At 44.6% G+C, this 26,831-nt stretch overlaps 1 protein-coding gene across 7 annotated transcripts in view; it reads left to right on the top strand.

The window, feature by feature from the left end:
• Window positions 1–26,831, top strand: part of TTLL4 (tubulin tyrosine ligase like 4) — a 45,287-nt gene that overhangs the window by 13,953 nt on the left and 4,503 nt on the right. For 3 of the 7 annotated variants that reach the window (XM_053597970.1, XM_053597973.1, XM_053597974.1), the window contains exons 2-15: window positions 7,800–8,108; window positions 12,939–14,529; window positions 15,724–15,833; window positions 16,466–16,529; window positions 21,344–21,468; window positions 21,924–22,034; window positions 22,383–22,459; window positions 23,152–23,343; window positions 23,442–23,524; window positions 24,017–24,145; window positions 24,750–24,872; window positions 25,161–25,259; window positions 25,864–25,998; window positions 26,432–26,569. In XM_053597970.1, the coding sequence (XP_053453945.1) occupies window positions 13,037–14,529; window positions 15,724–15,833; window positions 16,466–16,529; window positions 21,344–21,468; window positions 21,924–22,034; window positions 22,383–22,459; window positions 23,152–23,343; window positions 23,442–23,524; window positions 24,017–24,145; window positions 24,750–24,872; window positions 25,161–25,259; window positions 25,864–25,998; window positions 26,432–26,569 (2,879 nt within the window). In that variant the 5' untranslated portion in view covers window positions 7,800–8,108; window positions 12,939–13,036. Of the gene's footprint in view, window positions 1–7,799; window positions 8,109–8,846; window positions 8,904–12,938; window positions 14,530–15,723; window positions 15,834–16,319; window positions 16,410–16,465; window positions 16,530–21,343; window positions 21,469–21,923; window positions 22,035–22,382; window positions 22,460–23,151; window positions 23,344–23,441; window positions 23,525–24,016; window positions 24,146–24,749; window positions 24,873–25,160; window positions 25,260–25,863; window positions 25,999–26,431; window positions 26,570–26,831 lie in introns of those variants that run through there. The other 4 variants (XM_053597972.1, XM_053597971.1, XM_053597975.1 and 1 more) reach the window with 4 other exon arrangements.

Below are 26,831 nucleotides of genomic sequence, written 5' to 3' on the forward strand. Positions count from 1 at the left end.
GTAGTCCAAATAATAAAGGAGGAAGAATGCTAAGAAGAAAGATTCTCTTAAGTTTCAAGACTGGTTTGGCTTTGGGAAAAAAGGAAGAAGGCAAAAATGACTGAAGTTGTCTTTTATATAGTTTGGAGAAAGAAAGAAATTGGAGGGTCAGGAGTGGAAAGCTATTATAATTTCACAAGCTGGATTGAAGTGGTGGGACATGCATTAGGGATGATAGAACAGGCCGTTGGTGGTGTAGACATGAAGTGTGAGAGAGATCAAGTCTGCACAATGACTGTTCCACAGATAATAGTTGTACTTGTGAGAGCAGATTGGTTTGATGTGGGGGAAGAGGGACTGTGGAGGATTTTGGAGTTGGCCTCCAGAGGAGGAATAGGCACAACTGAAAGAGTTGGGTGTAACTGTGGCAGAGTTTGTGCACCAAGTAAGGAAGTAGCAACAAGGAGGTGGTGGCTTGAGGGGACAGCTTGTGGAATAGGCAGAACCCAACTTCTGGCTTTGCTGCTGTGATATTGTGATATAATTAATAAATACTGTATCTTGCCATGTATAGTGTGCCTATTTTTGCCAAAATTTTGAGGAAAAAATAAGGATGCACATTATGCATGGAATGTGGTAATCAGTTTTGTTGAACTTGCAGTGAAAGCAATTTCAGCCAACAAAGAGTGACATAATCTTTGTACACTTTAGGTGAGATTTTTAAAAGAATTATTGGGAAATACCTTGGAAAATGTTGAAATGGTTTTTGTATATCACAAGCTTTTTTTTTTAAGAGTCTCACTTTGTTGCCCTCGGTAGAGTGCTGTCGCATCACAGCTCACAGCAACCTCCAACTCCTGGCTTAGGCGATTCTCTTGCCTCAGCCTCCCAAGTAGCTGGGACTACAGGTACCCGCCACAATGCCCAGCTATTTTTTGTTGCAGTTTGGCCTGGGCTGCGTTTGAACCCACCACCCTCGGTATATGGGACCAGTGCCCTACTCACTGAGCCACAGGCCCTGCCCTGTATATCACAAGCTAACACTTATTAAATATGCTAAAGAGCATGGCAGTAGAGCTGCCAAGAGACACTTTGGACTTCCTCCACAGAGATTGTCATCAGACTGTGGAGGCAATAGGAAGGAAAGCTTCTTCTGATGGCAAGGCAGAAGGCAGTACTGAGGAAACCTCCAACTTGCTGTGAGCTAACCAGCCAACCTCTTGACTTGTTAATAAACAAGTCCTTTAAGACCCTAATGAAGAAAGAGTGGACATTGTGGATACAGTCAGCTCCTAATGATTTAACACCTCCAGGCAGAGTCAATAAAGCATTCATCACCAAGGTTTGTGATAAGATCCTGTTAAGGAACAGCACACAGCTTCTAACACTCTTAGAACTCTTAAATGATAAGTATCTTTTTGTATGTGGTTGTGAAATTATTTTTTAAAATGAGGCTTCAGCGGAACCAAGGATGATGAAATTTACCAGGATGAGGAAAGTGGCTCTTCAGAAGACAACTGTAATGTAGAAACTGAAGAAGATAATACTTCTGATATTGAAAGTGATGAATAGCTCTTGGCCTTCTGGGATACATAAATATCATAAATTTGTTACTTTTTTTTGAGACAGAATCTCACTGTGTCACCCTTGGTCGAGTGCCGTGGTGCCACAGCCCACAGCAACCTCAAAGTCTTGGGCTTATGCGATTCTTTTGCCTGAGCCTCCAGAGTAGCCAGGACTACAGGCGCCTGCCACAACGCCCGGCCACTTTTTGGTTGCAGTTGTCATTGTTGTTTAGCAGGCCCGGCCAGGTTCGAACCCACCAGCCTTTGTGTATGTGGCCAGCACCCCATTCACTGAGCTATTGGTTCCCAGCCTACTTTTTTTTTTTTTTTTAAATGGGATAAGAGTCTCACTTTGTGGCCCCAGGTAGAATGGCATGGCACCAGCCTAGCTCACAGCAACCTCAAACTCCGGGCTCAAGCAATTCTGTTACCTCAGCCTCCCAAGTGCCTGGGACTACAGGCACCTGCCACAAAGTCTGGCTATTTTTTTATTTTATTTAGAGACTTGGTCTCCCTCTTTCTCAGGTTGGTCTCAACTGAGCTCAAGCAATCCACCTGCCTAAGCCACCCAGAGTCCTAGGATTATAAGTGTGAGCCACCTCGCCCAGCCGTCTTGTACTGCTCTTTTTTCTTATGTTTTGTAATTATTTCACATAAAGTTTCTTGTACCATAATATTTTTAAAAAAATGCTAAAATTCGGGCGGCACCTGTGGCTCAAGGAGTAGGGAGCCGGTCCCATATGCCGGAGGTGGCAGGTTCAAACCTAGCCCTGGCCAAAAACCAAACAAAAAAAAAAAAAATGCTAAAATTCCTTTATAATAGAAAAACAAGTATATAAATATAAACAAATTTGAATTAAAAAATTAAAAAGATTTTTTTTCCTGAAAGTTTGGACCAAAAACATGGGTATGCATTATATATAGGACTGCATTATACATGGCAAAATATGGTATATATTTGGTCTCTGCCCCTGGTTCTTAGCACCTAGCTTCTAAAACTCTTAGAACTTCTAAGTGATAAGCGTCTTTTTGTATGCTAATGAGATGGCAGTTGTTGGGGTTGGGGAGGCTCCTGGTTAGCCTCCTGATGGGGAGCTGGTTTCCAGGGGAACTAACCACTTGATTAGTGGGTTGGATCTTTCAGTCCCACCTCCCAACCTCTGGGAAGGGGAGTGGAGCCAAAGGTTGAGCTGATCACCAATGGCCAGTGATTTAATCAGTCTTTTACCTACTTAATAAAATCCATAAAATCACAGAGGACAGGTTTGGAAAATTGGAATGCCGAATACTTAGATGTACCTAGAGGGTGGCACTGCTGGGGAAAACAGAAGCTTTGAGCTCCTTCCCATATGCCTTGCTCTGTCTCATCCATCTGGCTATTCATCTGCATTCTTTGTAATATCCCTCATAATAAATGGGTAAATCTAAGTATAATGTTTCCCTGAGATCTGTGGGCCACTCTAGAAGATTAATTGAACCTGAAAAGGGAGTTGTAGCAACCCTGATTTTGCAGCAAATCAGTCAGAAGCACAGGTCACAACCTGGGGCTTGTGATGGGCATCTGAAGTAGGAGCAGTCTTGTGGGATCTGACACTATGTCAGAACTGAATTGAATTATAGAATACCCAGCTGGTGGCCTCTGGAGAATTCCTTCATGTGTGACCTCCCCTACACATTTTGTTGACCGGAGGAGAAGTATTTTGTGTTGGTGTTGTAAGTGTAAGAGAGTAGGAGAAAGTTTGCTTTTTCTTTAGCTCAGTGGTTCTCAACCTTCCTAATGCTGTGGCCCTTTAATACAGTTCCTGTGGGTTGTTGAGAACCCCTGGTCATAGCTGTTGTAGATGCATTTACTTATTCAGCAAATTATTATTTATTTGTCGCTCTTGCTAGAGTGCTGTAACATCACAGCTCACAGCAACCTCTAGCTCTTGGGCATAGGCGATTCTCTTGCCTCAGCTTCCCGAGTAGCTGGGACTATAGGTGCCTGCCACAACACCAGGCTATTTTTTTCTTGCCGTTTGGCCGGGGCAGGGTTCAAAACCACCACCCTCAGTATATGCAGCCAGCGTCCTACTCACTGAGCTACAAGCGCCGCCCAACTTACTCAGCAAATTTTTAATGCGTTTCAATTACAGTTCTGGGGCTGAGTGTACACTGTGTGAAAAGGTTCTTGTTCTCAGCAGCAGTGGATCAAGCCTATAATCCTAGCACTCTGGGAGGTTAGGCATGAAGATCCCTTGAGCTCAGGAGTTCCAGACCAGCCTGAGCAAGAGTGAGACCCTGTCTCTACTAAAAATGGAAAAAAGTTGGCTGGCTGTTGTGGCAGGTGCCTGTAATCCCAACCGCTTGGCAGGCTGAGGCAGGAGGATTGCTTGAAGGCAGGGGTTTGAGGTTGCTATGAGCTGGTCTATAACCAAGGCAAGCTTTGGCCTGGGACAACAAAATGAGACTGTCACAAAAAAGGAAAAAAAGAAGTCCCTGTTGTCAAAGAGATTTTATTCTGGAAAAGAAAGTTAGAAAATTAGAAAAAAAAAATAGCAAAGAAATGCATAAATCAAATTTTCATTTTAAAATATAATTTTAGGCTCAGCACCTGTAACACAGTGGTTATGGAGCTAGCTACATGCACCAAGGGTGGTGGGTTCGAACCTGGCCTGGGCCAGCTAAACAACTGCAACAAAAAATAGCCGAGCATTGTGGCTGGCACTTGTAGTCCCAGCTACTTAGGAAGCTGAGGCAAGAGAATCACTTAAGCCCAAGAGTTGAAGGTTGCTGTGAGCTATGGCACCATAGTACTCTATCAAGGGCAACATAGTGAGACTCTGCTTCAAATTTAAAAATAAAAAATAAAATTTTATTTATTTATTTTTGAGACAGTCTTACTCTGTTGCCAAGGCTAGAGTGTAGTGATGTTATTACAGCTAACTGCAACCTCATACTCCTGGATTGATACAATCCTCCTGCCTCAGCCTCCCAAAGTGCTGGAATTACAGGCATGGGCCACTGTGCCCAACAACCTAAATTTGTTTTTTGACTAGGTAATTTATATAGTTTAGAAATTAAGGGCGGCCCCTGTGGCTCAGTGAGTAGGGCTCCGGCCCCCATATACTGAGGGTGGCGGGTTCAAACTTGGCCCCAGCCAAACTACAACAAAAATTAGCCGGGCGTTGTGGTGGGTGCCTGTAGTCCCAGCTACTTGGGAGGCTGAGGCAAGAGAATCGCCTAAGCCCAGGAGCTGGAGGTTGCTGTGAGCTATGTGACTCCATGAGACTCTACCGAGGGTGACAAAGTGAGACTCTGTCTCTAAAAAAAAAAAAAGAAAGAAATTAAAATTATAGAGAAAGATGTACACAGATGGGACTACAGGCGCCTACCACAACGCCCAGCTATTTCGTTGTTGTTGTTACAGTTGTCATTGTTGTTTTAGCTGGCTCAGGCTGGGTTCGAGCCTGCCAGCCTCTGTGTATGTGGCTGGCGCCCTAGCCACTGAGCTACGGGTGCCGCCTGATCTTTGATTCTTTTTTTTTGGCAGTTTGGCCAGGGCTGGGTTTGAACCTGCCATCCTGATTTTTTTATGGTGGTTCAGAACTGTAGATCTTTCATTTCTTTTTCTTATGTTTCACTGGTTAGTATTTCTAGTGTAGAGTCTAACAGAAGTGGGGAAAGTAGCTTGGCATATGGCTTATAACTGTAATCCTAGCACTCTGGGAGGTGAGGCAGGAGGATTGCTTGAGGCCAGAAGTTTGAGACCAACCTGAGCAAGAGTGAGACTTCATCTCTACAAAAAAATAGAAAAAATTAGCCAGATCTGGTAATGCGTGCCAATAGTCTCAGCTACTCGGGAAGCAGAAGCAGGAGGATCCCTTGAGCCCTGCAAGTTTGTAGTTGCAGTGAGCTTTGATAATGCCACTGTACTCTAGCCCAGGCAATAGGACATGACAGCAAGACTCTGTCAAAAAAGAAATGGGAAGAGTATGGACATCCTTGTTCCCAGTCTTAGAGAAAAAAAATTAATGTTTTGCTATTAAATATGTTGGCAGTTCCTATGATCTTTTGACATGTCCCTTTCAAATTTTGAGCACTTCTTTACTTTTTGACAACACAAGGTATTCCAGACCCATCTCCTGCTTTCCCTGCTTCAGCTCTTGGAATCAGACATTTTTCTTTTCTTTCTTTTTTAGACAGAGCCTCAATCTGTCGCCCTGGTGGAATGGTGTCACAGCTCACAGCAACTTCCAACTCCTGGGCTTTAAGCGATTCTCTTGCCTTGGCCTCCCAAGTAGCTGGAACTACAGGCGCCCGCCACAGTGCCTGGCTATTTTTTGGTTGTAGTTATCATTGTTGTTTGGCAGACAGGGCTGGATTCAAACCCGCCAGCTCTGATGTATGTGGCTTGTGCCTTAGCCGCTTGAGCTACACGCGCCAAGTCAGAATCAGACATTTTTCAAGGCACTTTGGCTCCTTTTATTAACTGATGATTTTTAAAAACCATGATCAAGGCACTAGCTGAGTAACAGTCACTTTTTTAACTCTTTTCATCAGTATTCTCAGAAATCCCAACCATCTAGTTATAAAAACTGTCATATCCAGAAGCAAGGGAATAGGAAGAGGTTTTGCTTACCACATTCTTTCTTCTAGAGTGTTCCAGAGCACGTTTAGATTGCTTTTTAGTGCCAAGTCATACCTGCAAGTAAAAAAATCTAGTTACTAGGCCAGGCACGGTGGCTCACACGTGTAATCCTAGCATTCTAGGAGGCCCAGAATGAGTGGATTACTTGAGCTCAGGAGTTAGAGACCATCCTGAGCAAAGATGAGACCTTGTCTCTAAAAAATAGCTGGGAATTGTGGTAGATGCCTGTAGTCTCAGCTATTTTGGGAGATTGAGACAAGAGGATCGCTAGAGCCCAAGAGTTTGAGGTTGTTGTGAGCTGTGATGCTGTGGTACTCTATCCAGGGTGACAAAGTGAGACTCTGTCTCAAAAAAAAAAAAAAGTCTAGGGCAGCGCTTGTGGCTCAGTGAGTAAGGCGCCAGTCCCATATGCCGGAGGTGGCAGGTTCAAACCCAGCCCCAGCCAAAAACCACAAAAAAAAGAGTAAAAAAAAAAAGTCTAGTTACTGATAATATAGTAGATTTCACAAAAACTCCTAAATAGCAAGACAGTTACATCTTTTATAAAAGAGCATTGCTTGTCCTAGTTGAAATTTTGTGGTAGAATAATTGTTGCCTACTCCTTGTACTTTTTCCCTTTCATCACAGCTTGTGAAAGAGTATGGGGGAGAGCAGATCATTTGGTGCCAATAAGAATGAGAGTGGTATCTATCATGTACAAATGTTTATCACGGGCTAGGCACTGTGCTTTATGTGAATTTTCTTTTCTTTTCTTTTCTTCTTTTATTTATTTATTTTTTGAGACAGAGTCTCATTTTGTTGCTCTGGGTAGAATGCTGTGGCATCATAGCTTACAGCAACCACAAGCTTTGGGCTTAAGCGAGCCTCTTGTCTTGGCCTCCTGAGTGGCTGGGACTATAGGTGCCTGCTACAACGCCTGGTTATTTTTATTGCAGTTTTTTTTTGGCCAGGGCTGGGCTTGAACCTGCCACCCTCGGCATATGGGGCTGGTGTCCTACTCCTTGAGCCACAGGCACCACCCCACCTGGTTATTTTTAGAGACAGGGTTTTCCTCTTGCTCAGGCTGGTCTCGAACTTGTGAACTAAGACAATCCACCCGCCTCAACCTCCCAGAGTGCTGAGCCACTGCACCTGGCCAGTTTTCTAATTTGATCTCTCATAATTACTCAGTGGGGGTTGTGGTTCTTCTTTCTTATTTTTTCCTGAACATTCCAGCTGTGTGGTTTCAGCACTGAATGTGATTTACTACTCATCATTGCTTTGCTTGGCATGAGTCACCAAAAGGTATAGCTACTGATGCCTCATGGCTGTGAGGAGTAGATGTTCTCTGAGGCTCTTGAAAACTTGACACAAGTAATATTTGATTTTATTTTTAGGATCAAAAAACACAGGTGCCATTGAGTAAACTGGAAAATATCCCCTCCTTTCCCTTGCCAAATCAATCCTTTATTCCATCCCTATCCCCAAGATAACTACCATTAGCAGTTGAGAAATATATTCTTGTAGAGCTTTGTTTTTGCACAGCCATATTCAGATGTCCTGAGTGCTCTCCACAGCAGCTTTTCTTCTCAAGAACTCTCTCTTCAGCTACTGTGCTCTAAACTAACCTTTACTTTCTTTTTTAGCTGGACATTTTCCTGTTTGGACCTAGATTGAGGACCTGAGCTACAAAACAGGCTTGTATTCTTGTAAAGTTGAACTCTGCAGGCTAGAGCTTAATATTTGTACCTGTTTGTCCCTTAAGCCCTCCTGTTCCAGGGATCATATGTAAGAATAAGAAACATGTTAGATCATGGCTCTGTAAAATGGTAGGTTATTCAAAATACTATTTTTCAGGTGATTTATTGGCTCATAAAGTAAGTTCCTTGAGTTCCTTGCAAGCTGCTGATTGGAGAGTAAGCTGATGGTGGATCCTTTGGACTTAGTCACAGAGAGTAAGTACGAATGCCTTTGCATGTCTTTAAGTAGTGTATATATGTGGCTAAAATAGGTATGTAAACTGAATGAAAATAATGGAACTTGTGGTGAATCTTTCATAATTTGTATAATCAAATATTTCTTATGAGTTTTGAAAGAGGCTTCCATTAGTGGCCTGTGCATGACCTTCTACATATATAAATATCTTTTCTCCCTATGTTTTTTTTTTTTTTTTTTTGGACACCTCATCCTAAAATATTTCCTGGGAGATGGGTAACTTATATTTTAGATCCTAAAGGCACACAAAGTTTGTATCCTCATAGTACACTTAGAAGTTTAAGAGAGGCTGGAGGAAAGACTCCAGAAGTCCAGAGTATGCTACAGAGAATGGGTTTGGTGTCCTTGCCCAAAAGTACCCTCCGAGTATGTGCTGTCTGTTGGGTCTGGTGGTAGATGTTATTTGCCTCTCTGGACTTCGACTTTATGGCTCGATTCTCAGTGTGTTAGCTTTTGAAACAATTTCTCACTCCACTTCCTAGACTTTGGACCTTTTAAAGCTTTTTTAAGTTTGTCACTTGCTTTTCTATAGGACAGTGGGCAGATGACTTGTGGCAGCAGTCAGGGGGCCTGGAATCCAGGCTGCTCTGTGTTTTAGCTGGGTCTCCTGCTTCCCCATTGTGTTTTGATTTCATCAGAAAGCTCTATAAGGAAAAGGAAACAACCTTTTAGCAACCCTTATTTCTTGTCTAAACTAGATGCCTCTGAACCAGAAACAAATGAAACCAGGTTGGAACATTTGTACAGGATACTGTGTGAGTGATACTATTAAACTTTGTATTCTTTGGGAGTGCCCCTAGCTCAGTGGTTAGGGTGCTGGCCACATGTTCCAGGGCTGGTGAGTTTGAACCCAGTCTGAGCCTGCTAAACAGAAAAGAAAAAAAAAAAACAACACTGTATTCTTGAAGCTCCTCTCTACAGAGTATCTGACAAGATTTGTCTTTTCTTGGCAGTTCCTTAGCCACCTTAGCCAACCCTGGGTGTCTCTTACTAGCTATGGAGCTGTTTCCCAGAAAGAGAATGACAGAAACGTTCTCTCACCTATTTAGCTATATATGTTCTTTTGGAAGACAGGTGGCCCTTCTCCAGGCTGCCATTGTACTCATGGTAGGGGCTATGAGAGGAGACAAAAAGTGGGAAATGACCCCTGCAGAGAGATGAGATCTGGAATTCATTAGTCAGAAAATAATTTACTCTGGAGTTTGCCCAGGGGGCTTGCTTCACACTTGGCCTGGGGGCAGGCTGCCTGCAGCCCTTCAGAAAGGCAGGAGTATTTCCTTAGTCTCCCTCTTCCTCATTTGGATTAAAAGTCAGCCCAGCTGAGTGTCGGGCCACATGTGTCAGTCTTCTTGGCACTGGGGAGTCATGTGGGTTGCAGTGAGGCAAATATTGAGCAGTGGTGTAGTAAGAGGGCCTCTCTTCACCCAGCCTGAGGTGCTGTGTGGTAGGTGTCTATGGGTACAGTTGAGAGTGGAGCTGGCTGCAGTGTCGATGGTGTGCTCTTGGGCATTTCATCCAAGAGGGGCCTTAGTATAAACAATTGAAGAGTGTTTTTACCCTGGCTTTTGTCTTTACACAAAGGTTAGAGATAACAGAGGGGATAGCATCTAAATATGTATTTCTTTTGGTTTCAGAAGCAGTGTGGAATCAGACAAACTTGAGTTTTAATCTAGGTACCACACTTATTGGTTGTTTAATTATGGAAAAGTTACTTCACTTTCTTTTCTGAGTTTGGCTTCATCATCAGTAAATAGTGGTTACAGCATCAGCCATGTACAGTGAAGCTGGCGGGTTCAGACCCAGCCTGGGCCTGCTAAACAATGACAACTGCAACAAAAAATAGCCGGGCGTTGTGGCGGGCGCCTGTAGGCCCAGCTACTGGGAGGCTGAGGCAAAAGAATCACTTAAGCCCAAGAGTTTGAGATTGGTGTGAGTTGTGACACCACGGCACTCTACTGAAGGTGACATAGTAAGACTCTGAATCAAAAAAATAAAAATAAACTGAATGTAAGGTTTCTGTTAGGGTTAAATGAGATAATATAGGCAATATATGATTAGCATGGTACTTGACCTTCATCAGGTACAGAAACTAGCATTCATAAGTGTTATTTTGTTACTCTTTCATTTACTGTACTTTTCTAAGTTTATTTATTCAACAGAATATTGAACACTTACTGTGGGTCAGATACTGTACTGGGGACATCAGCTGGAAGAAAACATGCCCTTTGCTTCTAGTCAGATGAGTTAGTTTTTTTGTTTTTTTTTTAGACAGAGTCTCACTTTGTCACCCTGGGTGGAATGTGGCGTCATAGCAAAGCAACCTCAAACTCTTGGGCTCAAGCGCCTCTTTGCCTCAGCCCCTCAAGTAGCTGGGAGGGACTACAGGGGCCCAACTAATTTTAGAGACAAGGTCTCACTCTGGGTCAGGATGGTCTTGATCCTGTGAGCTCAGGCAATCCACCCACCTCGGTCTCTCAGGGTGCTAGAATTACAGGTGTAAGCCACCTCGCCCAGCCTAAGTTAGTTCATTATTAAAGCTAATTTGTAACATGAACAATGATGGCTCGGTGCCTATAGCTCCGCGGCTAGGGCGCCAGCCACATACACTGGGGCTAGTGGGTTGGAACCTGGCCCAGGCCTGCCAAACAACAACAACTGCAACAAAAAAAATAGCCCGATGTTGTGGCGGGTGCCTGTAGTCCCAGCTACTCGGAGGCTGAGGCAGGAGAATCTCTTAAGCCCAGGAGTTGGAGGTTGCTGTGAGCTGTGATGCTACAGCACTCTACAGAGGGCAACAAAGTGAGACTTTCAATTTAAAAAAAATTTATATATCTATATAAAAACAATGATGGTGGTATGCATCATTGATAGTGAGGAATCCTTATTTGTAGTGGACAAACTGGGGAGTCAGGGAAGGTTACCTGGACAAGGTGATGTTTGAGATGATTTTTTCCAAGCAGGATGAAAGAGAAGGAAAGAGGTCCAGGGATTAGTGCTTGTAAAGGCATGAAGGTCTGAGATGGCTTGATGCACATGGAGAGTTACTAGCAGAATTGTTTTTCAGGGGGTACCAGCTGGAGTTTTCATTTCCTTAGCCATTTTCTCCCATCACTTTGGTGTGTACTACATGAGTGGGGAAAGAAGTAGATTCCTAAAAGAGAACTAAATGAGTCAGAGAACTAAACGTTCACACACACACACACACACACAAAGTCTTATAAAGTCATCTGACGGAATTGACTCTTCCCCTTATGGATCCTTCTGGACTGGAAGTGCATCGTGTAATTGTTCCCTGCACAATATTTTCATAGTTTGGACTTAATGGAGTTCTATTTTCCGTCACCTCATTTTGTGGTTACTGGCCTCAAAATCTAGTTTTAGCATTATGCTCTTTTTAGCTCACTGTGATTTTTACATACTCTCCTTGAGAAAGAATCCATGTAGGTCAGCCTTTGCAGGAAAAGAGGGTGATTGCACAAGGCTTCTGCACACTGTTTGTAGGTGTTGTCTATTCTGTAGCTTAGGAATCTTAGATCTTTCTTGGCCATTATTCTCCTATCAAAATACAAGGTTCTCTCCCTATTTTTGTGTTTTAAATGTAACATGAGCAAAAAATCTCTCTGCTAATTCGTTCTCCCTAGCTAGTCTGAAAACACCTGATGAGGATGACAGGATTCCATTTAGAATTAACTCTGATGAGTGACTTCTTATCGATAGGTTTTATTATTTTCCCCTGGATATGTCTGTGAAAGCAAGCCCACTCTTACCTGCAGTTGTGAATACTGGATAATATTTTGTGAATTCGATTTAGAAAGTAAGTGACCATGCTGAACAAACTGTCTCAGAACTGCAAGGCTGGGTTAGAGCTTTTGTATTAAAGGAAACATTGAATGAGAAGACATAGAAGAGATTAGTCCAAACTGAAGCATGGACTTGGAAATAAAGAAGGCTCCTCCCCCCTTCTTGCCTCTTCTATTTCCTGAACTTGTGCTGTCCCATTGTGGAAATACTGGAAATGAAGTCACTTTAAATAAAAATATTGTTGGTGTTTAGTTCCATTTTCTTTCTTTTCCCCCCACCAACACTCAGTATAGAATTTGAGTCTGTATAGTTAGCAAGATTCTTGAAGAGATGAAATTGCTGTGTTAGCTCCAGAATAGACTCCAGGGTCAGTAGGGAAATTCTCTGCTTCTGTCTGAACTTGTCATGCTTAACTGTGGAAAACAGACCACAGGCAACTGAGAGTTGGTTTAGGGAGCAGTAGATTTAAAATGTATTCTCAGATAATCTTTGGTCTTTCAGAAATGGTTGTGACTGAATTTAACCAGATGAGCAAAAAAAAAAAAAAAAAAAGAGAGAGAGAGAAAATTGGTTGGTGAGGAAGAAGCCATTGGTTGCTTTCTCTTGTTACTTCCAGACTTGCCTTATTGCTAGCCACATTGGTTTTAAGTGAGAGGGGACAGCCACTCATGTAAAGTCATGGATGATGAGACAGAAAGATGTACCCTTCTTTGGAGAGGAAATTTTCTGAGTGAGTGGGAACGCATGAGCACTCTTAGGATGGTGGTGCCTTAAACTTTTGGTCCTTGAGGAAGCCAGTTTTGATCATGTGATGGCAGCAGGAAGATGAAAACTCCCTGGACATATTGTTCTCTCAGGGCCTCAAATGATAACCACAACTGGTTACCCAAGAAATGCTGAAATGGGGACTAATATGTACTTGAGGACCACTGTAGCATGGTGTTGTCCTCCTGATGCTAAATGTTCCCAATCATTTCTCTTCCCTTCAGACTGACAGATTTCAAGAATGCAGTTGGTATTACTGGAGGTGTGTGGCACCTTACCTGAGCCTGGCCATGAGGCCATGTGGCCATGATGTGGGCCCCTCATGGCCTCAGCAGGAACAGAGCACTACAGTATTGGCCTCTGCCGGGGAAACAGCTTCAAGCAGAGTGGTCCCTCAGGCACGGTGCCTGCCCCACCACCTGAGAAATCCTCTGTGGGCAAAGTCTGGTCTCAGGCCCATCAGCAGGTGAAGCCAATCTGGAAGCTGGAAAAGAAGCATGTGGGGACGCTGTCAGTAGGATTGAACCAAAGCTTCTTGGGTGTCCCACCCCATCCAGCATATTTCTTTTGCCCTAGCACTTTATGTAGCTCTGGGACCACAGCTGTTGTTGCAGGCCACAGCAGCTCCTGTTACCTGCGCTCTCTCCCAGACTTGTTCAGCAGTACCCTGTTGTACCGCCGTTCCAACTATAGGCACAAACCATACCAGCAACTGGAGTCCTTCTGCTTGCGTTCAAGCCCATCGGAAAAAAGACCTTTTTTTCGCCCTCAAAAGAGCCTCCCTGTCAGACTCACTGCCAGTAAGGCTACTTCTTCCATGATCTTTCCCATGGCCCAGCCCATGGCAACCTCATCCACAGATCCATACCTCTCTTTGGCAGCGGCTGGGGAAAACTCTTCAGGGAAGAGCCTGGCCTCTGCCATCTCAGGAAAGATCTCATCTCCATTGTCCTCCTACAAGCCCATGCTGAATAACAACTCCTTCATGCGGCCAAATAGCACTAACACTAAAGTGCCTTTATCACAGGCCACCGAGGGCCTGAAGCCAGTATCTCACCCCAAGATCCAACCTGTTTCCTGGCATCATTCTGGGGGGACTGGAGACTGTGCATCCCAGCCTATAGACCATAAGGTGCCCAAGAGCATTGGCACTGTCCTAGATGATGCCACTGCCCATATCACTCTGTCTACTCCTGTCTCCCTCAACACACCCAACACCAGTGTTGCCTCTTCGCGGTACAGCTGGAAAAACTTAGCTACAAGAGCAGAGCCACATCCCTGTGGCCTGGATAACGGCTCCGACTCCCAAGCTCCAACTAAAGAGATTCGGTTCACTGAGGCTGTGAGGAAGTTGACCTCAAGAAGCTTTGAGAAGATGCAAAGGGAAGGCTGCCGGTTTGAACAGTCTTGTTTTGTGAGCCCCAGCTTCCAGCAGAGCCTCCTCGGCAGGAGCAGGCGGTGGAAACCTCCCGGGGTAGGGCAGCAGTTTCCTCAGGAGGATGCTGGATCAGACGGTAGGATCCTCCCTGGTGCCTCAAACACCTTGGGGTTGGACGGTACAGTCTTCTGTACCAAACGTATCAGCATTCACCTCCTTGCCTCACATGCCAATGGGCTCAACCACAGCCGTGCCTGTGGATCTGTAACTGACCCCCCACCACTTGAAGAAGACAAAGCTCCACTTCCTCCTTTTCCTCCTCAGCCCCTTGGCGTAGCCAGTGTGGCCACCTGCCTCTCTTCCATCCATCTGGGCCAGTCTGGGAAAGAGGGGCCTGAGGAAACCAGGGAGCTGAACCTCCCTCATAGGGATACAGGGTAAGTTGGAGAGTGGTTTTGGTTCACCTAGAGCAATAGAGTTTATGCACCATATATTGGTGTCACTGATTCTGTACCTCTGAAGGTTGGTTTTATTTTTTAGCTGCCCTAGAATTATTGGTTTTCACTTTAGGGAAGAGGTTGGGAAGCTACAGCTAATAGGCCAAATCCTGTTTGTCACCTGCTTTTGTAGATAAAGTTTTTTGAAATGCAGCCCATTCGTTTACTGTGTCTGCTTTCTTGTTATAGCAGTAGAGTTTAGTTGTGATAAACTGAATGGCCTGCAAAACTGAAAATATTGGCCATGCTCGGTGGGTCATGCCTGTAATCCTAGCACTCGGGGAGGCTGAGGCAAGTAAATCACCTGAGCTCAGGAATTCGAAACCATTCTGAGCATGAGTGAGACCCTGTCTACTAAAAATAGAAAAACTAGCCAGGCATTGTGGCGAGCACTTATAGTCCCAGCTACTCAGGAGGCTGAGGCAAAAGGATCTCTTGAGTCCACGAGTTTGAGGTTGCTGTGACCTGTGGCATCATAGCACTCTAGCTTGGGGTGACAAATTGAGACTCTGTCTCAAAAAAAAGGAGCAAACTGAAAATATTTACTATTTGGTCCTTTAGAATTTGCTTGCCTCTGTTTTAAGTTATAACCAGGAGAGAAATAATACAAACACCCAATGTTGAGACCTATGGCTTTCCTGCTTATTACAAGCCAGATCAGATTCTCAGTCATTCTTAACATGACAGCCAGTCATAGGGCATATGCATAGTTGTTTTTTTTTCTTGTGTCTGGTTATTTTTTTGGAACCTTGTTTTACCAAAGCCTTGTTCTAAGTTGCCAGAGAGTGGCCTAGAGACATTTGAAGTCAGTTACCAGATATTCATCAAGGCTTTTTGTATGCAGAATTTTGTACTTATGTGCTATAAGGGACATCAAAGTAAGTGGAAGAGGTAGTGCCTTTTTGCAGAATAGAGTGTGTAAGATTGAGGAACTATGTAAGGTTGAGGAACAATGTATGGCTAGTCCTAAACTTTGAGAGCAAGAGATAGGAGTTGTAAGGTTCAGGCAAGAGATAGAAGATGGATAATGGGGAAGAGGCAAACACTGAGAGAATATGGTGAAGGAATGAGAATCTAACTGACCTCTCTTACGGAGTTGGCTGGGCTAGGAGCATGATTCTTTCTTTCTTTTAGTTCAGCTACCGACCTCCAGCCAGACCAGGTTGAGACTGAAGATGTAGAAGAAGAACTAATAGATGGTTTGGAAGACAGCTGTAGTCATGATGAGAATGAAGAGGAGGAGGGTGAGTGGGGAATCTTTTCACTTCCAACTAGGGCTTAGTCATAGCCTCTAGGGAAGGAGCTGACGGTTGTGCACAGATTAACCACCTATCTTAATCACTTGCTTTGGGAGGTCTTTTTTTTTTGAGACAGAGTCTCACTTTTTCGCCTTGGGTAGAGTGCTGTTACATCATAGCTCACAGCAACCTCAAACTCTAGGACTCATTCAATCCTCTTGCCTCAGCCTCCCAAGTAGCTGGAACTACAGGCACACGCCACAACACTCAGCTATTTTTAGAGACGGGGTCTGGCTCTTGCTCAGGCTGGTCTTGAGCTCCTGAGCTCAGACAATCCACCCACCTCGGCCTCCCAGGGTGCTAAGGTTACAGGCGTGAGCCACTGAGCCCAGCCAGCTTTAGGATGTCTTAAGGGAGTAGTAGCTTCTGAGGGACTGTGTTCTCTAGTACTATCCCTCTAGTCTTGTCTTCTTCCTGCTGCTATTAAGCTCAGGGAAGGCAGGGCAAGGCAGCAGGATGGTGCTTGTGGCTCCACGAGAAGAGTTGAGCACAGGATGTTCACGGAAGAGCTGCCTAGGCTTGGTGAGTTTGTATGGAAACCTCTTCCAGTTGAAACTTCTCTGATCTTCCTCCCTCAGGAGACTCAGAGTACTCCTCATTAAATGTCATCTCTCGCAGTGAGTCAGTGGCAGCTATTTCTCGGTGAGTACTGGTTGTGTAGATCATTGGTAAATGCTTATTTTCTGTCTCTTCAAGATTATAAAGGGTTTAGCTACCCAAGTGATTAATAACCCTGAGAACCCTAATGCATTATCATCAAATTTTTATGTTTGCAACTTTAGTTTTAGAACAAGGAGCAGTGGGGGACCAGAAACATATCTAATCAGTTGGGTGGGCTTTAAAACAGTACCATGTTTCTTAGCCTGTAATTTGGGTATATAGGCTTGGAGCTTTTAAAAATGTTCTTTTTCTCTCTTCTGAGGTTAATTTCATATTGGAAAATAAGACTGATATTAATTGTAGTAACAAGTAAATAAGGGATTTAATCCAGCTTATTTTTTGGTAGAGTCTGAGTGATGTTCATCTCTAATGAGGGAATCAATAACATCAATCTGTTAATGTAGGCTCTTTTGTAGGAAGCTGCAAGTTGGGAGATAGGAGAAAAGGAGAAGAAGGAATATAGGACTATGAAGAAATCACCATAAAGGAGGGCATGTCATCGTGCTAAAGATTTTTAGAACTCACTAATGGACCATTTAAACTACCTTTAACATTCTTTAGCTTAATCTTTGTTCTCCTATTTCCTTTTTTTTTGAGACATAGTGTCACTCTATTGACCTGGGTAGAGTGCTATGGTGTCATAGCTCTCAGTGACCTAAACTCTTGTGCTCAAAGGATCCTCTTGCCTCAGCCTCCCAAGTAGCTGAGACGATAGGCACCTGCCACAATGCTCAGCTAGTTTTTGGGGTTTTTTTTGTTTTGTTTTGCAGTTTTTGGCCGGGGCTGGGTTTGAACCTGCCACCTCTGGTATATGGGGCTGGTGCCCTATTCCTTTGAGCCACAGGCCACCCTTTTTTTTTTTTGAGACAGAATCTCACTATGTTGCCCCAGCACAGCAACCTCAGACTCTTGGGCTTAAATGATTCTTTTGCCTCAGCCTCCCAAGTAGCTGGGACTATAGGCATCCACCACAACGCCCAGCTATTTTTTTTGGCTGTAGTTTTCATTGTTGTTTGGCAGGCCTGGGCTGGGTTGAAACCTACCAGCTCTGGTGTATATGGCCAGTGCCCTAGCCACCGAGCCAGTTTTTTCTATTTTAGTAGAGATGGGATCTCAGTCCTGCTTAGGCTAGTCTTCAAACTCCTGAGCTCAAGCAGTCCTCCCACATTGGCCTCCCAGAGTGCTAGGATTGTAGGCGTGAGCCACTATGCCCAACTGCAAAACTATTTCTGGTTGTTATATTGGATGCTGATTAGTCACCTCCACTCCACATGAGAGAAAGATACTTAACGTGGAAGTGATTGAGAGTCCCACCTTTTCCACACCTCCAGATGGTCTACATTTATCTTTAGGCCTGCTTCAAGGTGGCTACACAGCCCTATACCTATCTAGCCATCCTTATGTATAAGATAAAATTCACAAAAGGGGTTAATTATTTGCTCACCAATTAACTCCTCAAATTTTATACAACTTCTTTTTTTTTTTTTTTTTTGTAGAGACAGAGTCTCACTGTACTGCCCTCGGCCGAGTGCCGTGGCGTCACACGGCTCATAGCAACCTCTAACTCTTGGGCTTACGCGATTCTCTTGCCTCAGCCTCCCGAGCAGCTGGGACTACAGGCGCCTGCCACAACGCCCGGCTATTTTTTTTTTTTTTTGGTTGCAGTTTGGCCGGGGCTGGGTTTGAACCCGCCACCCTCGGCATATGGGGCCGGCGCCTTACTCACTGAGCCACAGGCGCCGCCCTTTATACAACTTCTTATCTATATGAGGCTTAAAATATAGTTTTTAAGAAAATGGAGATTGATGGATTCCAAACTACTTTGCACTTCAATGATAACTAAAATACTTTTGGAGTACTAAAATCTTATTTTTTTTCTCTATTTGAGAGATTTATTATAGATAAATATATATAGATGCCATTTATTTGCAACTACAAAAAAGCAGAAAATTCTTTGAAAACATTACCTCTGTTCCTCTACCCAACAATGGTTTTATTATATTTCTTGTTGCTGTGTTCTTCTCAAACTCCTGGCCTCATCTTCCTGGCCTCATCTTCCTGCCTTATTAGCCTCCCAGAGCACTGCGATTACAGGACTGAGCCACTGTGCCTTGCTATGTTCTTCTTCTAAGAATCAAGTAATTTTGGGCGGCGCCTGTGGCTCAGTCGGTAAGGCGCCAGCCCCATATACCGAGGGTGGCGGGTTCAAACCTGGCCCCGGCCAAACTGCAACCAAAAAATAGCCGGGCGTTGTGGCGGGTGCCTGTAGTCCCAGCTACTCGGGAGGCTGAGGCAAGAGAATTGCTTAAGCCCAGGAGCTGGAGGTTGCTGTGAGCTGTGTGAGGCCACGGCACTCTACCGAGGGCCATAAAGTGAGACTCTGTCTCTACAAAAAAAAAAAAAAGAATCAAGTAATTTTATTTCATTATTCTATTTTGAGGCAGTCTTACTCTGCTACCCTGAGTAGAGTACTGTGGCATTGTGGCTCACAGTAACCTCAAGCTCTTGGGCTCCATTGATCCTCTTGCCTCAGTTTTTCTTTCTTTCTTTTTTGAGACAGTTTCACTGTGTTGCCCTGGGTAGAATACTGTGGGGTCACAGCTCACAGCAACCTCCAACTCTTGGGCTTAAGTGATTCTCTTGTCTTAACAATGCCCGGCTATTTTTTGTTGTGCAACTGCTAGTTTATTTTCTGTTTCTGTAATTTTGTCATTGTAAGAACTTTATAGAAATGGAGTGATAATGGTATGTAACTTCTTGGAATTGGCTTTTTTTTTACTCAAGATACTCTCTGGAGATTGATCTGGATTGTTTGGTATATTAATATTTCATTCCTTTTTATTGCTGAGTGGCAGTCTATGGTGTACTATAGTTTGTTTAACCACTCAGCTGTTGAAGGTTATTTGGGGCTGAGCACAGTGGCTCATACCTGTAATCCTAGCACTCTGGGAGGCTGAGGTGTAGATCATTTGAGCTCAGGAATTCAAGACCAGACTGAGCAAGAGTGAAACCCCCATCTTTACTAAAAGTAGAAAAACTAGCCAGACGTTATGGCAGGCACCTATAGTTCCACCTGCTCAGACTGCTAAGGCAAAAGGATTGCTTGAGCCCAAGAGTTTGAGGTTGTTGTGATTTATGACACCATAGTACTTTACCCAGGGCAACAGAGGGAGACTCTCTTTCTCTCATTAAAAAAAAAGATTTAGAACACTGAAGTAATTTACATACAATGCCTATTTCTATTGTGTTGAAAATAATAGCAGGTAAAGTAAGTTTTTTTTTTTTTTTTTTTTGAGATAGTGTTTCCTAACTTTCCAAAAGTTCTAACTTTTGGTCTCAAGTAATCCTTTGCATTGGCCTCCTAAAGTATTAGGATTATGGGCATGAGCTGCTGCTGCTGGCCTATAAGCTAGAATTAATGTTTTTATAATATTTGTAGGTCATGGGCGGGCTGTGGCTCAGTGAGTAGGGCGCCGGCCCCATATGCCAAGGGTGGCGGGTTCAAGCCCAGCCCCAGCCAAACGGCAACAAAAAAATAGCCAGGTGTTGTGGTGGGCGCCTGTAGTCCCAGCTACTCGGGAGGCTGAGGCAAGAGAATCACGTAAGACCAAGAGCTGGAGGTTGCTGTGGGCTGTGTGACGCCACGGGCAGTAAAGTGAGACTCTGTCTCTACAAAAAAACAAATAATAATAATAATATTTGTAGGTCATATTGGCTCAGTGTAGAGTGTAATGACTATTCTCTTTTTCATTGCCATTGAAGAAATTATCTGGGTCTCTCAGCTTGTACCTGAGAGATAGTTGACGCATTTGCTATTTTGACACCCTGTGATACAGCCTTGGCCAGTCCCTTACTATAATAACAATAGGGACATCCTTGGCCCACTGCCCTAGATTCTCAGCCACATCTGTTTGTTGATCAGGTCTAGATCTGTGTTACCACACTGTTACATAAAATTCTAGTGTTACAAATCACTTAGAAAATGGAGAAGAGCATTAGCCATCCATTTATCTTCAGATGAACCTAAAAGTAAAATTAGTTAGAAGTATCACTACGTTTTTTCTTTTTCTGTTTTTTTTTTCTTTCAAAAAATCTCTACACCTCAGATCTTTTGTGGTCTTCTTCCTTAATAATTGTGCACGTCATTCTTTTTCTTTCATTTATTTTTTAGTCTTGATGTAGCATATTCTTCTGCTAGTATTATCCACCCAACTTCATTTCCCCTCTCGGAACTACTCTTGTCAAGGACTTCCTGGCCTGTGGCTTGTCACAGGAAGTTTTAGAGTTGTATTACAAAATGAAGTATTGGAAAATCTTGTCTTTATGTGATATTTTAAAAATTTTTTTGTAGAGACAGAGTCTCACTTTATCACTCTTGATAGAGTACCATGGCGTCACAGCTCACAGCAACCTCGAACTCTTGGGTTAAGCAATTCTCTTGCCTCAGCCTCCCGAGTAGCTGAGACTACAGGCGCCCGCCACAGCGCCCGGCTGTTTTTTTGTTGCAATTTGACCGGGGCCGGGTTCGAACCCGCCACCATCAGTATATGGGGCCAGCGCCCTACTCACTGAGCCACAGGCACCGCCCGTCTTTATGTGATATTAATGGTGTGGCTATATGTAGGTTAGCCCTAGCACTTATGTATTAATATTTCCAAAATAATTATTGAGCATTTGTCTTTTTAGAATCTCAATGTAAAAGACAGTACTTGGGAAGAAATTGTCCGTAGTGGTGATAACACTTCAAGGCCATTGGTTTCCTTTTCTCCTATTGCATGTTTGCTTTTTATTTTTAGGAACTGCATGGAAAGTCTGACCAAACCCCTTTCCAATCATGAGAAAGTTGTCCGACCAGCCCTTATCTACAGTCTTTTCCCCAACGTGCCCCCAACCATCTATTTTGGCACTCAGGATGAGAGAGGTAAACCTGGCCAAGTGTCAGAGGCCAGAAGAGGCCTCAGGAGAAGAATGCTTAACTAAGTTGGGTGGAGGTGGCAGTAGGGGGGAGGGAGTTCCAGAATGGCTATTGTGGCTGTGGTCCTGCTGCCCTTAGTTCCCCACCTGGTTATCAGCCCAGTGTAAGCTTTTTCTTGTCCATTTTTCAGCTGACCATCCTCAGCCTTGTAATCTCATACTTGGTTCATATCCTCTAACCTGATCGCTTTCCTCCTTTTAACCTCCCTTTTCTTTGGGAGAGCTCCCTCCATAACTCTCTTTCTTCCCCAAAGTGTGCTCCTTTGAAACCCTTATCTGGATCAATAGTTGGTGACTCACTGGCCTAGGGAAGGGTGGGCAGCAGTGCCATCTTTCTTGTCTTTTCACCTTGACTCTCCTGTTCTTCTCTACCCACCCTCACCCCCCACTACCTCTGCCCAGTGGAGAAACTTCCCTTGGAGCAGAGGAAGCTACTCCGTTGGAAGATGAGCACAGTGACCCCCAACATTGTCAAGCAGACCGTTGGACGGTCCCACTTCAAAATTAGCAAGAGTGAGTCACTTTTCTTACTTGGAGCCTATCTTCTTTGCCCCAATAGATGGGCTTTGGGTAGGAAGAAAGTCCTATATACTTCCTGTTATGTGGGAGCATAACACAGTCTGAAGTTTCTAACCTCTTAGGAGGACATAGGTCTAAAAGCCCTGTGAGCTGAGCTTACTGCTCAAAATTGGGAGACAGAGAGCCATTGTTCTATTCCTGGCCCCAGGCCCTCGTATAGGGCAGCTCCATGACAACTCTTCAAAAACCCAGTTTGGGAGCTGTGCCCAGGCCCACTGGCATTTCTGGGGCCTCTGGCCCTTTTTCTGTCCCAAGGACTGACTGTTGCTATGCTTTCTGCAGGAAATGATGACTGGCTGGGCTGCTGGGGTCACCACATGAAGTCTCCTTGTTTCCGATCAATTAGAGAGCATCAGAAGGTAGGAGCCCTTTCTGAGAAGCTGTTTCCCTAGACTTTGGACTAGGCCAGGCAGGAGGAGGGTTGTGTTAGGGACTGGGGGACAGGAGGGAGGAAAATGATGGAAAAGTTGGGAAGGTTTATCCAAGAGAAAGTATAGGAGAGGAGTACCATATGAAACTCTAGCAGATCGTGAACATCTCTAGTTCAGCTGCACTGTCATGGGCAGTTGTATCCTCTAAAGGACCTTTTTTCCTCTAATGTGTCCTTTAGATGCATTGTATGTTTTCAGTTTATTGTCTCTCCTATAACCACAGTACACTGTCTCCATTTCCCCACACTGAGTATATGTAAAGGCACTCCTTGTCTCATGTTGGAATAAATTGAGTCTCTTGCTCCCAGATGTCCTAAAGGCCAGATGCTTTCTTATCCTTGTCCATAGGCTGTCATGGAAAAAGATTTAACAGCTTTTTCTTTGTATTTAAGGTGAATATCATGTCTGTCTCAATCATTATTGTGTTTTGTTTGTGTTTTAATCATTTTTTGGTGAGTACTCAGCTGTTGGATACGTAGGGACCGCTAGAATAGCAATAACAAAAATGAACAGGAGCTTGGAATGTTGCTAAGGAAGTTGGAATGATAGTGAATCTTCTCATCTTCCTCACCGTCTCAACTCTGCCCTCTCCTGGCTCTCACCCTTTGTCCCTTCTGTAGCTAAACCACTTCCCAGGCTCATTCCAGATTGGGAGGAAGGACCGGCTATGGCGGAATCTGTCACGCATGCAGAGCCGCTTTGGCAAGAAGGAATTCAGCTTCTTCCCCCAGTCCTTCATCCTGCCCCAGGATGCCAAGCTCCTGCGCAAAGCCTGGGAGAGCAGCAGCCGCCAGAAATGGATTGTGAAGCCAGTGAGTGTATCACGGTGGGCAGGAGACTATGATCTGAGGTTAGAAATAGCTGTCTTGAGCCCAGGACAGATCTTGCTTCCTTTCCATTTGATTTCTAGCCAGCATCAGCTCGAGGCATTGGCATCCAGGTCATTCACAAGTGGAGTCAGCTCCCAAAGCGAAGACCCCTCTTGGTACAGCGGTGAGCCTGTCTCTCCTCATCTTCTGGCCTCCTTGGCTTCAAGGTTCCCTTTTTTTTTTTTTTTTTTTGTAGAGACAGAGTCTCACTTTATGGCCCTCGGTAGAGTGCCGTGGCCTCACACAGCTCACAGCAACCTCCAACTCCTGGGCTTAAGCGATTCTCTTGCCTCAGCCTCCCGAGTAGCTGGGACTACAGGCGCCCGCCACAACGCCCGGCTATTTTTTGGTTGCAGTTTGGCCGGGGCCGGGTTTGAACCCGCCACCCTCGGTATATGGGGCCGGTGCCCCACCGACTGAGCCACAGGCGCCGCCCCAAGGTTCCCTTCTTACAAGTTTCTTCACTGACCTTTGTCCTCCCATCCAAAGACCTTACTTAGCCAATTGTTTTTAAGGTCTTTATCTTAGGGATTGTTCACTAGCTTTTGCCATGGCTCAGTTACTCACTGAACCTTGTCATTAGTCTGGATGAGAAAATAGCCTTTCCTCTATGTAGGTATCTACACAAACCCTACCTCATCAGTGGCAGCAAGTTTGATCTGCGGATCTATGTTTACGTCACTTCCTACGATCCTCTACGGATTTACCTCTTTTCAGATGGACTTGTCCGCTTTGCCAGTTGCAAGTATGTGATAGTGGGGAGGTGTCAGCCTTGACAATTTTGGAGATTTGTTTTCCTCAGAGGGAGGGAAACTAGAGGATACTACACAGAAAAATAACAAATGGTAGTTGTTGTAGTTTTTGTTGCAAAGGAGGAAAGCTAGAAGTGGGAAGTAAGGAGGTTCTCTATTTCTTTCTTTCTTTCTTTTTTCTTTTTTAAGGAGTTTCTCTATTTCACTGAATCTGGGGAAGGGCTTCCTGCAGGATTGATGTGGGATAAAAGAGATGATGAGGTTATCTGTAGTTTTCTAGAACTTTGCCAACAGATTTACTTCTCAGGCCCTTATGGATCTGAAAGGATCTATGCACATCTCCTTTACCTTCTGGGAATTTGGAGCCAGGGGTTGGGAACCTGTGACCTTGGGGCCACATATGGCCTTCTGGATCCTGGAGTGCAACCTTTTGACTGGATCCAGATTTTAGAGAACAGATGCTTTTGTCTGTTCTGTGAAGTTTGAATTCGGTCAAGGGGCTGCACTTGAGGATCTGAAGGGCTATGTGTGGCCTTGAGGTCCAGGTTTCATCTCTGCTCTTGCCATCTTACCTCTTCCTCTTCCCTTCCCTTCCAGGTATTCCCCTTCCATGAAGAGCCTTGGCAATAAGTTCATGCATCTGACCAACTACAGTGTCAATAAAAAGAATACTGAGTACCAGGCCAATGCAGATGAAACGGCCTGCCAGGGCCACAAATGGTACTGAGGGCAGAGTGTCCCAGTCCAGTGAGGAGTACAGGGTTCTGGGGTTTAGGGAGGTTCGGGGGGGGGGGTATGATGAGTGGAGGATTAATATAAGACCTGAAGATTACATAAACTCAGATAAGTTCAGAATTGATACGTTTGCACCCAAGTTCATCTTTTTACTTAATTCAAAATATCCAAAGGAAGAGATAGGAAGAAAATACCTTTAGGCCTCTTATTCCTTTTTCTTTCTCTTCTTCATCACTTATTCCTAACATATAACCACAGATACTCCCCTCACAGGGCGCTGAAGGCTTTGTGGAACTACCTGAGCCAAAAAGGAGTCAATAGTGATGCCATCTGGGAGAAAATAAAGGATGTTGTTGTCAAAACCATCATCTCGTGAGTCATACTGCCATCCTCCATGTGGGGCTTGCCACTGAACTCTTCCTTTCTCATTGGCTGCTACAATGGTCTGCTCCAGACTTTGACCATGCTCTGATATAGTTTTGAGGACAGGGAGTAAGAAGAAGTGGATAGGGGGGCACCTGTGGCTCAGTGAGTAGGGCGCCAGCCCCATGTACTGAGGGTGGTGGGTTCAAACCTGCCCCTGGCCAAACTGCAACAATAACAACAAAAAAATAGCCAGGTGTTGTGGCGAGTGCCTGTAGTCCCAGCTTCTCTGGAGGCTGAGGCAAGAGAATCGCCTAAGCCCAGGAGCTGGAGGTTGCTGTGAGCTGTGTGATGCCATGGCACTCTACCGAGGGCCATAAAGTGAGATTCTGTCTCTAAAAAAAAAAAAAATGAAGACGTGGATAGAGTTAAGTTCTGCTCATCTACTGAGCTTATCCCCAGGAGCTCGTCCCAGGTCAGAGGTATCTCTTCAGAGCCACCTTTCCTGGGTTGCTTTCTGCTACCCATCTCTGGGCCACTCTGTTGGCAGAGCAGCTCTGAGTAGGGGCCCCTAGGAAGAGCTGAGCTGAATACTTCTTCATCCTTATACCAGGTCAGAGCCCTATGTGACCAGCCTGCTCAAGATGTATGTGCGGCGGCCTTATAGCTGCCATGAGCTCTTCGGTTTTGACATCATGCTGGACGAGAACCTCAAGCCCTGGGTCCTGGAAGTCAACATTTCCCCAAGGTAGGTTATATTCTCAGGACACTCAGTCCTTCTCATGATCCATTGCTGCTCTAGTCTTGCCAAATTTGGGAAGATCTTTCTATCACTAGTATTTGTATTTTCCATTCATGGTCTGTGTTTGTGCATTTGTTCATTCTTTGCCATTATCTCAAGGATCATTGAGAGTGGAAAGGGGTTGTTAAAAGTTGTTCTTTTTTAGTCAGTCCCTACCGGTTGCTTTCTTCAGCAGGCCAAAGTCACTCAGACCCTGAGTGAGGTTATTCACTTTGTGTGGTGCAGGAGACCCTCACAGGGTGTTCATATGTTTGGATATTTGAGCATCTTTTGTCCTAGGGAAGCCAGGGGGTAAATAGGTCTAACCCTGACTTGGGTGTAGGACCAGAAACCATTCTGAAGTGCTGCTTTGACTTCTCTTTGCATCCTTTCCCTAAAGCCTCCACTCCAACTCTCCACTGGACATCAGCATCAAAGGCCAGATGATCCGTGACCTTCTGAACCTGGCAGGTTTTGTCCTGCCCAGTGCAGAGGATGTCATTTCCAGCCCCAGCAGCTCTAGCAGTTCCACCACCAGGTCAGCCCCCTTGCTTCCTTGAGTCTTGGCTGACAGCATGAACAGCCCCATGTAATTCTGGAAATGGGCTCTGGGTACTTCCTCCTGCTTGGGGTTTTGCTGCTCAGTGTGCTCCTACAGTCCACACATACACCACTACCTGAAAGTATAATTGGTTTTATTATTTTCCTGCTCAGGAATCATGGGGCCTGGTAATCAAATTTCAACCCCTTAGCCAGATGCATTGGTGGACACCTGTAGTCCCAGTTACTTGGGAGGCTAA

The sequence above is a fragment of the Nycticebus coucang genome, chromosome 7, assembly GCF_027406575.1.
Source record: "Nycticebus coucang isolate mNycCou1 chromosome 7, mNycCou1.pri, whole genome shotgun sequence".
Classification (NCBI taxonomy): Eukaryota; Metazoa; Chordata; class Mammalia; order Primates; family Lorisidae; genus Nycticebus; species Nycticebus coucang.